The sequence below is a fragment of the Nilaparvata lugens genome, chromosome 8, assembly GCF_014356525.2.
Source record: "Nilaparvata lugens isolate BPH chromosome 8, ASM1435652v1, whole genome shotgun sequence".
NCBI classification, from domain to species: domain Eukaryota; kingdom Metazoa; phylum Arthropoda; class Insecta; order Hemiptera; family Delphacidae; genus Nilaparvata; species Nilaparvata lugens.
The window spans coordinates 16,094,479-16,107,769 of record NC_052511.1 but is presented as its reverse complement, the minus strand read 5'-3'; the positions used below and the strand labels follow the sequence as shown (position 1 = coordinate 16,107,769).

The 13,291-nt window shown below is 32.0% G+C and overlaps 1 protein-coding gene across 1 annotated transcript; it reads left to right on the top strand.

Annotated features, from left to right (window-relative positions):
- Positions 1-98: 98 nt before the first annotated feature.
- Positions 99-7,979, top strand: LOC111055829 (rRNA methyltransferase 2, mitochondrial). The gene is made up of 4 exons (XM_022343129.2): positions 99-480; positions 4,899-5,032; positions 6,298-6,529; positions 7,742-7,979. The coding sequence occupies exons 1-4, from the start codon at positions 293-295 to the stop codon at positions 7,932-7,934; spliced, it is 747 nt and encodes a 248-aa protein (XP_022198821.2). The 5' UTR covers positions 99-292; the 3' UTR covers positions 7,935-7,979.
- Positions 7,980-13,291: the final 5,312 nt, after the last annotated feature.

Sequence of the window (13,291 nt, the reverse complement as noted above, 5' to 3'; positions counted from 1 at the left end):
AACGTTCAAAATAAAAAGAGAGGATCGAATTAAGCATCAATCATTGATACTCTCTATATATTCAGTTTTCTATGTGCATAACAGCTGGAGCTCAATACAATAAAATAACATCTGGAGTTACAATAACATAACCTTACTTTATTCTTCACTTTCACTTTAAAGTTTAATGTATGATTATATTTTTTATAGATAAAGATTGATAAACTATAGATTCAAATATCTCCATTCAGAAGGTTTTAAAGTTATTTTTTCATGTAGAGAATTTTTGGACTTGATATTGATGTAATAAGCAATGTATAAAAAGATTCAATATTGCACATCTGTATTCAACATCAGTCAATGTGAACGTTTCTCTACTACTTGTTCTTTATCAAAAGAGGTTTTAAAATCTCTGAAAGGAAGGAAACCTAGTTCTCAAGAATGGCTAAGAAGACAATTTGCAGATCCTTATGTTGAAAAAGCAAGAAAGGAAAATTACAGGTGAAGCCAAACTATAATGGTAATTACTTACATTAGTTACTTATAGGTGCTACGTAATATGTTACCATATCGTATTAAATTTATTTATTGGGCATTATAACACACAAAGAGCAATCCGGTGGGCAGCATCCATCGATTAGAGCGGTCTTGGAAGGATACAGATATAGAACATAGAAGATATAGAGCCTAGGCCCTAGATGAACCTTAAAGCTTAGACCGCTCTGATTGCGGGCCGCAAATCGATCTATAAGTTGAGTGTCCGGGCCTTTATATCTTACTTTTCATCCATCACCAATACTTCAATGACGTCTTGTCACAATCAAAGTCAAAAACACTAATTTCACATGATAGCAGTGATCAATAAGATAACGCACACTTAGTTAATATCTATTTACTTACTTGTTACTTCTCCGCAGTCTCCTTGACCGGTAAATCGTACTTTTCTTCCCATCGTGGGGTGTCGGTTTTCACCTTTATTTAAGGTGTGAGAAAGTGTGGTCATCAATGAATTATATGATGCTATATTATGGTCTGTCTATCAGGTATTGTTTTAGGCTTTTTATGGAGGTATTGCTATTCATTAAGGATTTTATTGTGCTAGGAAGCCGGTTAAACAGGTATGCCCCCGAATAAGCTGGAGAGTTACTATACTTTTCAAGTCGATGCTGAGGGAGGCTTATGTCATCCATGTTGCATGTTCTGTAACTGTGCTTATCTCGGACTTCGGTTTACTACCAGGATGATGGATTCCAGGATGTATATCGAGATTACTGTGAGGATACTTGTCTGTTTAAAGAGTGGTTTACAGTGTTCCATGTATTTGGCTCTTGGTAAGATTCGCACTGCCCTCTTTTGTATATTTAATATTCTCTCTAGATTTCTTGTCCTGCCCATTGTGGACTATGGCAGCATGGTCTACAATGGCATGACTGAGGAGCTTAATATGAAATTGCAGCGTGCATTGAACATTGAACAGTTAGGTTCATACATGATGCAAGAAGGGATGACCGTAACACACCTTTCTATAGGAGACTGCAATGGCTGAAACTGAAGGACCGGAGACAATACTTCATATTATGTCTTGTATATCACCTAGTTGTCGAGGGCAAGGGTCCGCAGTATCTGAAAGAGAGATTCACCCCTCTTGCACTCATCCACCACAGAAACACACGGCAGCACCAGTATTTCCTACAAATTCCACTCCACCGCACAGTTATGTACAATTCCTCTTTTACTGTAGTAGCGTCCCGACTGTGGAATAATCTATCACTTGAGTTGATTTTCTCACCAAGCTTCTATTTGTTCAAATCGAGGCTTCTGTCATCATTAATATACATTAGCATTCATAAGGTTATTATGATTGGCAGGGTTTGGTGCGTTGATGCTCTCATTTCATTGCTCCTATTTCATGCACAATTTCATTATTACTTCTCTTTTTTTTATTAAAAGTCTGATCACAATATTTTGTAATAGGACCACCTTCATAGTTTATCTATTACCTATTTCATCTACCCTCTATTGTATTTTATTATGAACTTTAATTTGTCATGGTATACTTTCATAATAAGTTTCATTCCACATGGATGCAAATAACAACTTTAGTTTGCTAATGTGATAATACATTAGTATAATGTTGATGGCTCAATATGTACAATATTTGTAATTGATTAATACTTTGATATTTGATATTTTGATATTTGATATTTTTTAAAGCTTCCCATGACCTCCTTTTAAAGGGGTATTAAGGATTTGTCAATTTTGAATTCTAATGTCAATATAGTTCGTAAAAGAATTACTCAATTGCAGGAGAAATACTCATTAAACTCGTTTACGGAATAAAAACAAAATTTAAGTAGCTCTTTGTTCAACTCATTTCTAAATTTTCCAAATTCCAGATTTTTAAGATGGTCAGGCAATGCATTAAGAAGGTTGATACCTAAACTCTTAGCACCTCTAGCAAAAAGGGTTGTTCGATGATGTTCATCTCTAAGATGATGACGTCTCCTTGTTTCATAGAAATGAACCATAGATCCTCTATTCAAATCGTTCTCATTTTTCTTTATCAAGCAAATACATTCAAGAATGAAAAGGCTGGGGAGAGGAAGGATTTCAAGCTCTTTGAAGTAAGATCGGCAGCTTGTTCTCACTGTCTCACCTACCATAACTCTAATGGCCCATTTTTGGACTCGGAATATTTGAATTGATTCTGTTGAGTTTCCCCAAAACGCAACTCCGTATGACAGAAGGGAATGAAACAGTGCATAGTAGACGCTTTTCAAATTCTTAATATTTAACAAAGGTTTTACGCTCCGAATCACAAAAACAGCAGAGTTTAGTTTCTTTCGCAGATGGTCTATGATGCGGAACTGTAAATAATTATTTATTTCTTGAGTTTCATTTAATTTTATATTGCCTATTTTTTGTAAATGTTACCATAGGCAACAGCCTTGTAACAATATTATCAATAAATATCTTATCTGGATTTTCCTTTCTGTTTGTAGGAAGTTGTATAGTTGTGTCGTCTGCAAATAAGATGCACTTCTTGTTTTCTTGTAATTTATCCGGGAAATCATTTATGTATATAAGAAAGAGCAGAGGTCCTAGTATTGACCCTTGTGGTACTCTCCTTTTGACTGATCGTGCTGTTGATTTGAAAGTGATTATTCGATTTTTTCTTTAGAAATCCAGCTCTACATATTGTTTTCTATGTTGGAGGTAGTCTTCAATCCACTTAAGTGCTCTGCCTTGAATTCTCATTTTCTTAGTATTGTTTTGAGTATGTTCCAATCGAGTACATCAAATGCTCCCCGGAGATCTATAAACACTCCTCATGCATATTTTTTATCCTCCCATATCTTATACACCTCATCACAGAGTTTGGAAATCGCTGTGGCTGTACTGTGATTTTTTTCGGAATCCATGCTGGCTCGTAGACAACAACCCATTCGTCTCCAGATATGAAATCAATTGATTGTATGCCGTCCGCTCTATAATCTTGGATACAATGGGAAGATTTGCTATGGGTCTGTAGTTTTTTGGATCAGTATGGTCACCTGTTTTGAATTTGGGGTAGATCTTGGCTATCTTTAAACTTCATGGAAATACTGCTTGTTCAAATGATGTGTTTACTATGTGCAACAGTGGGTCTCTAATTTCATCCTCACAGTACTTTGGAATTTTCCCTGTAATTTCGTCGTGACCTGAAGAGTTGTTTGGTTTTAGTCTTCTAAGAATCTTGGATAATTCTTTGTCGGTAACTGCATCAAAGTGGTCAAATGTTTGAGAATTCTCTGTCGATTCCAGATTATCGGGAGTATTATCATGTCCATACAATTCGGTTATTGGCTGCGTGAAGCCAGCGTTTAAGATGTTACCAATTTGATAGGTTTCTTTATCTTCTCTGATCATTGTACTTTAGGAGAATAACAATAAGAATTTTTATTAGCCATTAAACATTGTACAAACATGCAATAGGCTTCGTCAAGATAAAAACAGTGCATCAAAGTCCAAATTTCTTCAATAAATTATTAAAAATTTAAACTTCAATAGATTTTTCACACAATCAGGTAACAATATCAACATATCACAATCCATAAATTCTTCAATAAATTATTTAACATTCAAACTTCAATACATTTTTCACACAATCAGGTAACAATAACAACATCACATTCCATAAATTCTTTTGAATTGTAAAATGGGGTTTGTCTTAGTCATTTATTAATAATCAATTTGAATTTTTTTACCGGTAGACTTCATATCTCAAGAGGAATTTTATTATATATTACACTTCTCTGGTACTTATGGCTCTTATGAGTCTTATATAATCTCATATAGGAAGTCAGAAGATCAGAGTTTGATCTAGTATTGTAATTGTGATTAAAGCTATTTTGAGCAAAATCGCTTTGTTTTTTTTAACATGAATTCAATTGTAATAAATGTACAATGAAGGTACAGTCATAATTTCAAGATTAGTAAAGCTCTCTCTAAAATAATCTATCTGCTGCAAGTTGGCAATCATCCTGAAAGCCTTTTTTTTGAAGGATAAGTATCTTTTTTGCATTGCTTATCTTGAATCTTGCTACTGTTATACCGTATCTTTAATAAAAACATGAATCATTCATGACTGAATGAAAAAATCAAGCGAATTCAAGGCCCGTCAATCTAAAAGAAAACTGCTTTTAAAAATATTTGCTCTCTTATAAGTCTTATTTCCATAGGGAATAGCATATTTACTGTATGTTTTTAAAACATTATAATTCTCTTCAAATTAGGCTTATAAATTCGCATCACTCTTCCAGACGATACCCTACAATAGAGTTACTATGTTTTTCTGTATTTGTTTCCTACCTGAAGTCTGATACATAAATGTTTCTTACAACATTATTCATTAACACATATTTTTAATCATTTTACAGATGTAGAAGTGCTTTCAAATTGATTGAAATAGATGATAAAGCGAAGATATTGAAAACAGGACATGTTGTCCTGGACTGCGGTGCTTCTCCTGGAAGCTGGACTCAAGTCGCAATTTCTCGAGTCAGACCAAATGGTGAATTAATCAGCAATTAATAAATTGACAGTCATAATATAAATTATAGTGAATGAGTTTATTATTCAAAAAGTGTATAGTTTTAATAAATAAGTTAATAGCCACAAGAAACAAATTATTACAATGTTATAATTTGAATTTAAACTTGTTTATTTTTTATCAATAAAATTAAAAGTAATCGTTTATTACAGCTCATATATTGAATTGCGATTATTTATAGACTTAATTAAGGCTGACTTCAGTATTGATGTTTTTTCAACACAGTAAGTGTGTGTTTGAGACATTTGTGTATGCAGTTAGTGTGTATAAACCATTTTGTCTTTGTTAATCAAACAATTATCATGTTCATGTGCTGTGAAACAATTAAATTCATAGAAAAAATTATCAGTAAGTTAAAAAATTTTTAGTAACACAGGAATAGAAATTTGAAGCATTCCATTACAGGAAAATATATTGTTTAAACGTTTTACAAAATATATTGGCCGTTAAAGTCAAATATATAATGACATTAACAGATGAGCTCCACTCACATAAAATGACTAGCCTGAGTGATAGTAACTCGACCTAGATTTTGATTTATTTATTTATTCCATTGTCATTACAGATCATAATTATAATAAATATAATATGATTGGGAGAAGACAACAGGCATAGCCCAAAACTGTCTTCTCCCAAATTTTTACAAATAAAAGTTTCAAAAAAGAATAAGGTTAAGATTTCACTTTCACTTCAATTAAGAAAATCTTAATTCTTTAGATTTAGACTAGTATTTGAAAAGGGAGAGTTTTGGGCGTAATCCTGTTGTACCTTTTCATTATAAGAGTAATTATTGTACATGACCAAATAAATAATCCAACTAACATCACTAATCTAACAATTCATCTCTATTATACGGACATTTTCCCCACAATAAACGCCTTGATTCTTGTCTTAATAATGTGATAGTTAATTGGAATAGAAATCTACTTCAAAAACTTGAAATTTATTTAAATGAAAAACGTCTTTCATTGACCGAAATTTATTGGCTGTTGATAAGAATCAGTCAATTGGAGGACAATTTTGAGTGTCGGTCACCATTCGGTACTTGTTAAATGGTGGTCATGCTATAAGAGAAATAAAACCGTGCAATAAATAATGTGAGATCACTTTTTAATTACATTTGAAAATCTGCAGCGATATTAGTTTATAAAGCTGTTCCCCATAACAAGTTCAATATTATTGTATTTTTATGTAGTAAAAACATGAAACCTTTGCTTTCATTTCAGCTGAATCAAAGGGTATGGTAGTTGGAATAGATTTGAGACCAATTCATCCCATAGAAGGAGCTGTCCTGTTGGGTGGACACGATTTCACCAAAGATGGAACCAAGAAGAAAATTCTCCAAATTCTGGACAATCGGCAAATCAATGTTGTCCTCAGTGATATGGCGCCCAATTCCACAGGCATCAAGAGTCTCGATCAAGATCTTATCATGAATCTGGCTCAATCTGTTGTTAGGTGAGAATTGACTTTTTTTCTTACCAATCAACTATTTTTTTAAAAATTCCCAAGTGTAATTCAACTTTAATTATTACTTCATCACTTCTCTCACCTGTTAATAGTATGAAAAACTTCATGTAGAAATTGTCTTTACCAAGAGATGTATGTTCGATTAACTTAAATCTTAGCTAGAAAATGTTATATTCCTTCAACTTGACTGAAAATCATTCATTTATTCATTCAACAGAGACAAAAACACACATAAAATGATTGTGTAATGCAAAAACAGGCTTATAGCCCTTACTGTTCCATTCCCGAATTTTGCTTGAAAATTAGTCCAAGAGAGGATATGATTCGTCAGCGCTTTCAAACACAAATAGTTCTAGTCCCAGAATAATTACAATATTATTAAGAAAGCATTATAAAAACGCCACCCTCTCATTGTATGAATTCAATTATTTAGTTGGGTGATCAATGTATTATTGAATCTGTTTGAAATTTCTTAGTACGTCGTAGAAGTAGATCAAACTTAATTCGTCAACTCAAAAGAAAACTATATACGATAATTTGAAACAAATAATACAATATAAATTATGTTAAACAAAATAAATCAATATGCAATCATGTTAAACAAAACATTTCATATTAGATTTGTAAATTAGTTTTTTATATTTTCGTATCAATTCATCATTTTGAAGTAATGGCAATTTTTAGTATTTAGAAACTCCGATTCAAAACTTAATTCCATCGAAAATTCCTTGAATATATTGGAAATAACTTTATTAAAATATTGTAGTAACGTATGCCACTTATGTCAATATATCTTGAATTTCTGAACAATTCTGACTGGAACTAGAGTTATCATTAAAGACTTGTATTTGGAGGAATTGAGATTTAAAAAACGTTCTCTCTTTTGCAGTTAGTAGAAGAAATATCAGAGAAATTATCATATCTACTAGCTTACTGCACACAAGAAATATTGAGGACAAGTTCTGTTTTTTTTAAGATCATCATGTCTCTGATAGACCCTTTTCCATGTAGCTATGTTGAGTTTACTTGTCAAAATAATGGCTTGGATAATGAACACTTGAACAAGGATAATTCAATTTTTCATCCCTTATTTGGAATGATTCTGTTTAGATTACAATATTCCTGTTTCTCTACGACAAAACTTACCGAAAATGTATTTGTTAATAAATGATGTGATCGAAATATTTTGTTTGATTCCAGATTCGCTTTGGAAATGTCCGCGATAGATGCGTCATTACTCATTAAAGTTTGGGATGGTCAAGGTGTTACAGAATTGGAAAAAATCATCTCAAAGTTCTATACACAAACAAAAAGAGTCAAACCTCAATCATCCAGGGGAGACTCGGCCGAAATGTTCTTATTAAGTACTGGATTCAAAGGTATCAAAAGGTAATTATCTGTATTGTTATAGTCAATAAATCTTCTTTTTTTCAAATGATATATTTGTCCATCAAACCTTCCCCGATCCTGGAATTGTATTAGATAGCCATTTATTGGTTGACAGTAATGAATGATCTCAGGTTTTTAGATTTCAGTTTGAAATAAATAATTGTACATCCGATCTAAATAAGGTAAAATCAATGTAACTAATTTAGTGCAATTGATTCAGAAAATGTATTCAGTGCAACGCGACTGCAATCGTGGACTCAAGCTAAAACGAATTAAACTGAAACTTGTTGCACTGTTAGTTGTTATTCAGTACCACTAAGAACTAATCACCTCCATTAAAACATTCATTGGATACATTATCATTGTCCGCGTGTGGAAATCATTTTTGAATAATTTACCTACTTTATCCAGTGTTTTCATTCTATCTAAAAGTTATATAATTGAAAAATGTAGGAGAATTATCCAACTTTCCATGTAAATGCGACTCATTGTTGAAAAATGAATAGGTCTAAGCTTTTAGAAAAGTTTCTGGCTGGAATCTTTTCTCAACATTACAGTCATTACAATGCATATTGTTGATTGGTTATAATTTTCATTCTGAAGCTGCAGAATAAATTAGGATCCCATAGTAATACAAACACCAGTTGCTTGCAGGCTCATTAAAATAATCTAGGAAAATATGTTAGTTGTAGATTTAGAGAGGTTGACGTGGTTGTATCGCAAAATTGGAATGTTTATCGTCACGGCATGATTCAGTAGTTTTTCATCTGACATTAGTACTATAAACGTTGAACAATAAATCTTTTGTGAAACTATTTTCGATGATTTCTCCTTCACTCCATTCACATTTATCGCTTCTTCATCTACTGAAACGATTAACCTCTCTTGCTTTCTATCTAGTGCTCTCAACTATCTGAATCTCTCTCTCTCTTTCTTCTTGGAACACCTAGAATGCAGCTTCATTGTGGTGATATTCGGGAGTCGGCCCATTAACCTACTAATTGATTTCGCTAGTCATTTATTCAACTATTTTCATTCTCTCTAGTCATCTATTGTTCTCTATTCTTTTATTTGGGAGATTCAAGCCGAATCTCAGTTTTTCTACTTATTCAATTTTGATATCTTGTTAAATTCTGTCTGAAGGAGCATAGAAAGCTGCTCCTTGAATTGGTAGGGTAATAATTGAATTTGAATCGAGAAAAGTGAATCTCAATACATTAAGGCTGTCCGGTACACTGTTTTATTATTTAAATTGGATAATCTTTTTTAATATAATTGTTAAGATCATTATAAGAGTGAGAAAAAGTGGCACCTGAAATTTTTAATTGGCCTAATAAGCGAGTTATGGATCGTTAAAGTGCTAACTCCGTTTTCTTTCCAGATCATAAACGGTTACGACTATATTAACAGAACTTCTATTGAAAATTCAAAAAATGTATCTTTCCAAACTAAAACTTTTTATTCCCCATATCGTTCATAAAAAGTAACGTTTTTTGTAAATTCTATAATTTGTTTATTTTGGCATAAATCGCGAAAAACGCATATTAGAACAAAGCCACTGATATACGGAATGTGTTAAAAAAAACTGAAAAATTGAAGCCGTTTATGATCTGGAAAGAAAACGGAGTTCAATAAACACTTCAACAACCCATAACTCGTTTATTAGACCACTTGAAAATTTCAGTTGCCACTTTTTCTCACTCTTATAATGATCTTAACAATTGTAAAAGATTATCCAATTTAAGTAAATAAAAAAAGGTGTACCGAGAAGCCTTAATAAATGGTTGACAGCATAAGAGAGATATTTTCAATCCATATTTGTAAAAAACGTGTGGGTAATTTAATATCAAAATTTGATTTAAGGTTATTTAATAACCTATATACTCAATACGTAAGTATATTGCGGATAAGAAGGCTACAATATCAGACTTCAAAATCAAATCGACTCGTGAATTTTACACGAAATTCATAATTCGTGCTCATTCTCATTGATCTGCATCATTCAGCATTCTCTTCTTATACTTGTTATTTTTTTCATAAATTACTGATGAGGTTTCATTTTTGAAACGTTATATTTTAAAGTTTCCTACATTTTTTTATATTTTCAAAACAAATTACAATTTTTTACCGTTTTGCAAGTTAGTTAAACTTCTTTTGAAGTATTATTGTAGCCCTGTGGTGTTCCTTTGTGGCCCTTTGTCTGAGTTCTTTTTTTTTTTTTTTGGTTGTTAAACATGCAGCTGAATTGCCAAACTGTAAATTCTAACGGTATTTCGAATGAAATGCGAGCAGCCAAAATTGTATGGGCGTTTTTGAACGATTCCAAAGTACCTTTTGCATTGTTACTTTTATGAGTTTCTGGTCCTAAATTATGTGAGCTAATACGTGACGTATTTCTTCTGATTTACCGTTCTTCATAAGGTACCTCAACTTTTCATAAGCTCGACCAACCATAAGTTTAAAGCAGGAAATACAAATTCTAGTTCATGATTTTATTAGAAAAAGGGTTTTCTTAACTAGACCACCGATCACCGAATAATGCAATGGTAGTTTTTAGAGAACTGTAGGCCTATACTTTGGTCCACAGTCTCTCTATTAATTATATATGAAACGATCTCTTTCTGATTTATTTTTTAGAAACAATAATAACAGTACGTGATTATATACTACATTATAGATTATAGTAGTTTTTATTGCACAACTCTTATATCTCAAAATTGAGTTGAATGATCAGTGTTCACACTAGTTAATGACATTTGAAAGTGCAGATTATTATCTAATAAAGTTAGACTCTGTGTTGAAAAAACTCTAGTTAATTGCTCCTTAGTTAACGTTTCTAGTAGGCCTAGAAGATAAGTTATTTTTCTAAATTCAATCAATATTTTTACTTCCAGACGCTCAATTTGAGAATTCATTTTATTTGAGTTGAGCAAGGTTACAAATTGTGATGCATCGCTCCTCTGAGTTGAGCATGTCTGTCAGTCAAGTACGTGTACCTCAATCGTTGTTCTCCTTTCTAAACTCGTTTCTCAAGATTTATTAGAAAGTAAACTAATCAAATAACATTCAAACTTTACATTTTACGATTTTACCATCATTAAGCAGCATTTGATTCTTATCAAGCTAAAGGTGTATATTTCATAGGAATATAATGCTTCATATTCAGGTTTTGAGATTTGTCTTTTTCTTAGCAGAATGAACCAAAAATATTTGTTTCAAATAGTTTTGTAAGCTGTAATGAAAAATATCGTGATCTATCAAGGTGGGACTCATTGGTCAGGTTCTATCACAAAAACGTTTTTTACATATAGAATTTCAATCAATACTCTGTATCTCCTTCCCTTGAAAGCTCTTGGGCGAAAAATGATTGAGGTATATATGTTTTTGTTTGAGAAAATGGACGTAGTGTGTTTTTAAGACTAGAACCAAGAAGTACTCATTTGATTATTATGTATAACCTGGTTATATCATTATTCCTAGGCTATCTAAATTTAAAGTATAAATATATAAAAAAGTAGATAAAAAATCAGTAGAATTTCAATGAGTATCATTTTCCCTTGAAAGCTCTTGGGCGAAAAATTATTGAGGAAAACGTTATTGTTGAGGAAATGGACGTAGTGTGTTTTTATGTCTAGAACCAAGAAGTACCTACTCATTTGATTATTATAAACTGGTTAAATAATTATTCGTATGCTATATCTAAATTTAAAGCCGTATTAAGTACAAAGGTAGATATAGAATCAGAAGAAACATTTAAAAAATAACACTGACATGATAATATTGTGGAATCTACTGAATTAAATAAAAAAGTAGATTTAAAATCAGCAGAAAATTAAAAAAACTAGCAGTATGGAATCCCTTTATTTATTTATTATTTTACAAAGGCGACTTTCTAGAAGTATTTTAAGCCTAGGTGATGATGATGATGATGATATGAATGATAATACAATGAAGATAGAGTTATGAATAAATAAAAATGATAGGTTATGCTATCCACTTCAATAGATTTGAGTCCACTTTTCAGTCCAGAAATAAATTAGCTAGAAATTTTGAATTTGATTTGATTAAAAACCGAAAATAATAGAATGATTACATTAAATAAACTTTTAGAACTTAAAAATATTGAGTTATTAAAAAAAAATTTGAACCAGAAATGAAACACAAACTAAAGCACAGCTGTAAATTGGCCTTAAATTTTATTATAAATTTTAGTTTGAAAATGTACCGTATCCAGCTTTCTTCAAATGCTATCCTTCTGATCAGAGCCTATACGTGCATCTGCATCAATGTCCACGTAATTAAAAGTATCAATAATAGATAAATATTTATTTTTGTGGCGAATATTGATCTAGTTGATGGGAGCGGTTATAACCAAGTGAGACAAATTCATTTGATGTCACTTCAGTAAACAAGGATAGTTGATGGCCTCATCAAAGTCGATGAGAATGAATGGCCTAATAATAGTTCTAATGGCAGGATTACTGTGAGAAGTAATTACCACTTCTTTGCAAGTGCTATTTATGGAGGCTGCAGAAAAACAACTAAGGAGGAGCTCACTCTGTCTTGTCATTATGCTACAGTAGCTTGTTACGCAGACTTGGCCATAACTTGGCAGCATGACTTGAGAGAAACGCAGAAAATAACTACAAACAAGAACCAAGATGGAGATAAAGGCGTAGCCGGTTGATATTTTTCTTCCAGTTTTGTCTCCTCTCTTATCCAGTTTCACTCAATCACCCTCCTTTTCTTCTGCAAAGACACTAACTTGTTCAACTTCTCTTGTGGTCATTTTTTCTTGAATCCTTCTTCGACCAGTTTTTCTTCAGTTTTCCCATCCTTCGCTCTCTCTTTCCCCCGCTCTTTCATAAGCAGTTTTCTCCACGCTTCTAGTGACACAACTAATCTCAACGTAATTACTGCACTTCCCATGATCAACAAGCAACAATAGTCCACTCCAAGGACGAAAAACACATATATTTTCTACAAACAATTGCCTACTTTCATATCACAATTTCCAATCATATTATATTATTATCATTGGAATCAGTAATAAAACTGCATGTTTAGTTCCATATAAATACGGTATCAATTACTTGTGTCAAGAAATTAATAAAAAATACAGAAGCTTATAGGTTAATTGATGATTATCAATATTATTATGTTTTTTTCGGTGAATACTCATAGAGTCTTCAATATTTTTCTCCTGATTTATACATTTTTATTATGTGGAATCAGACCTTTAATCTTTTGAAAGACTTCTTAACTATGCAACATAAAAACATTTCATTCCATTCCATTCCATTCCACAGAATACCTATAGTATTATTCCAGAATAGGTCCCTCATCAAGGGGCAATAACTG

Excerpts from the sequence above, each read along its gene's own strand:
- LOC111055829 (XM_022343129.2), top strand. The coding sequence starts at position 293 with ATGTATAAAAAGATTCAATATTGCACATCTGTATTCAACATCAGTCAA. Across the intron at positions 481-4,898 it reads GCAAGAAAGGAAAATTACAG|ATGTAGAAGTGCTTTCAAAT; the intron begins GTGAAGCCAAAC and ends ATCATTTTACAG. Across the intron at positions 5,033-6,297 it reads TTCTCGAGTCAGACCAAATG|CTGAATCAAAGGGTATGGTA; the intron begins GTGAATTAATCA and ends CTTTCATTTCAG.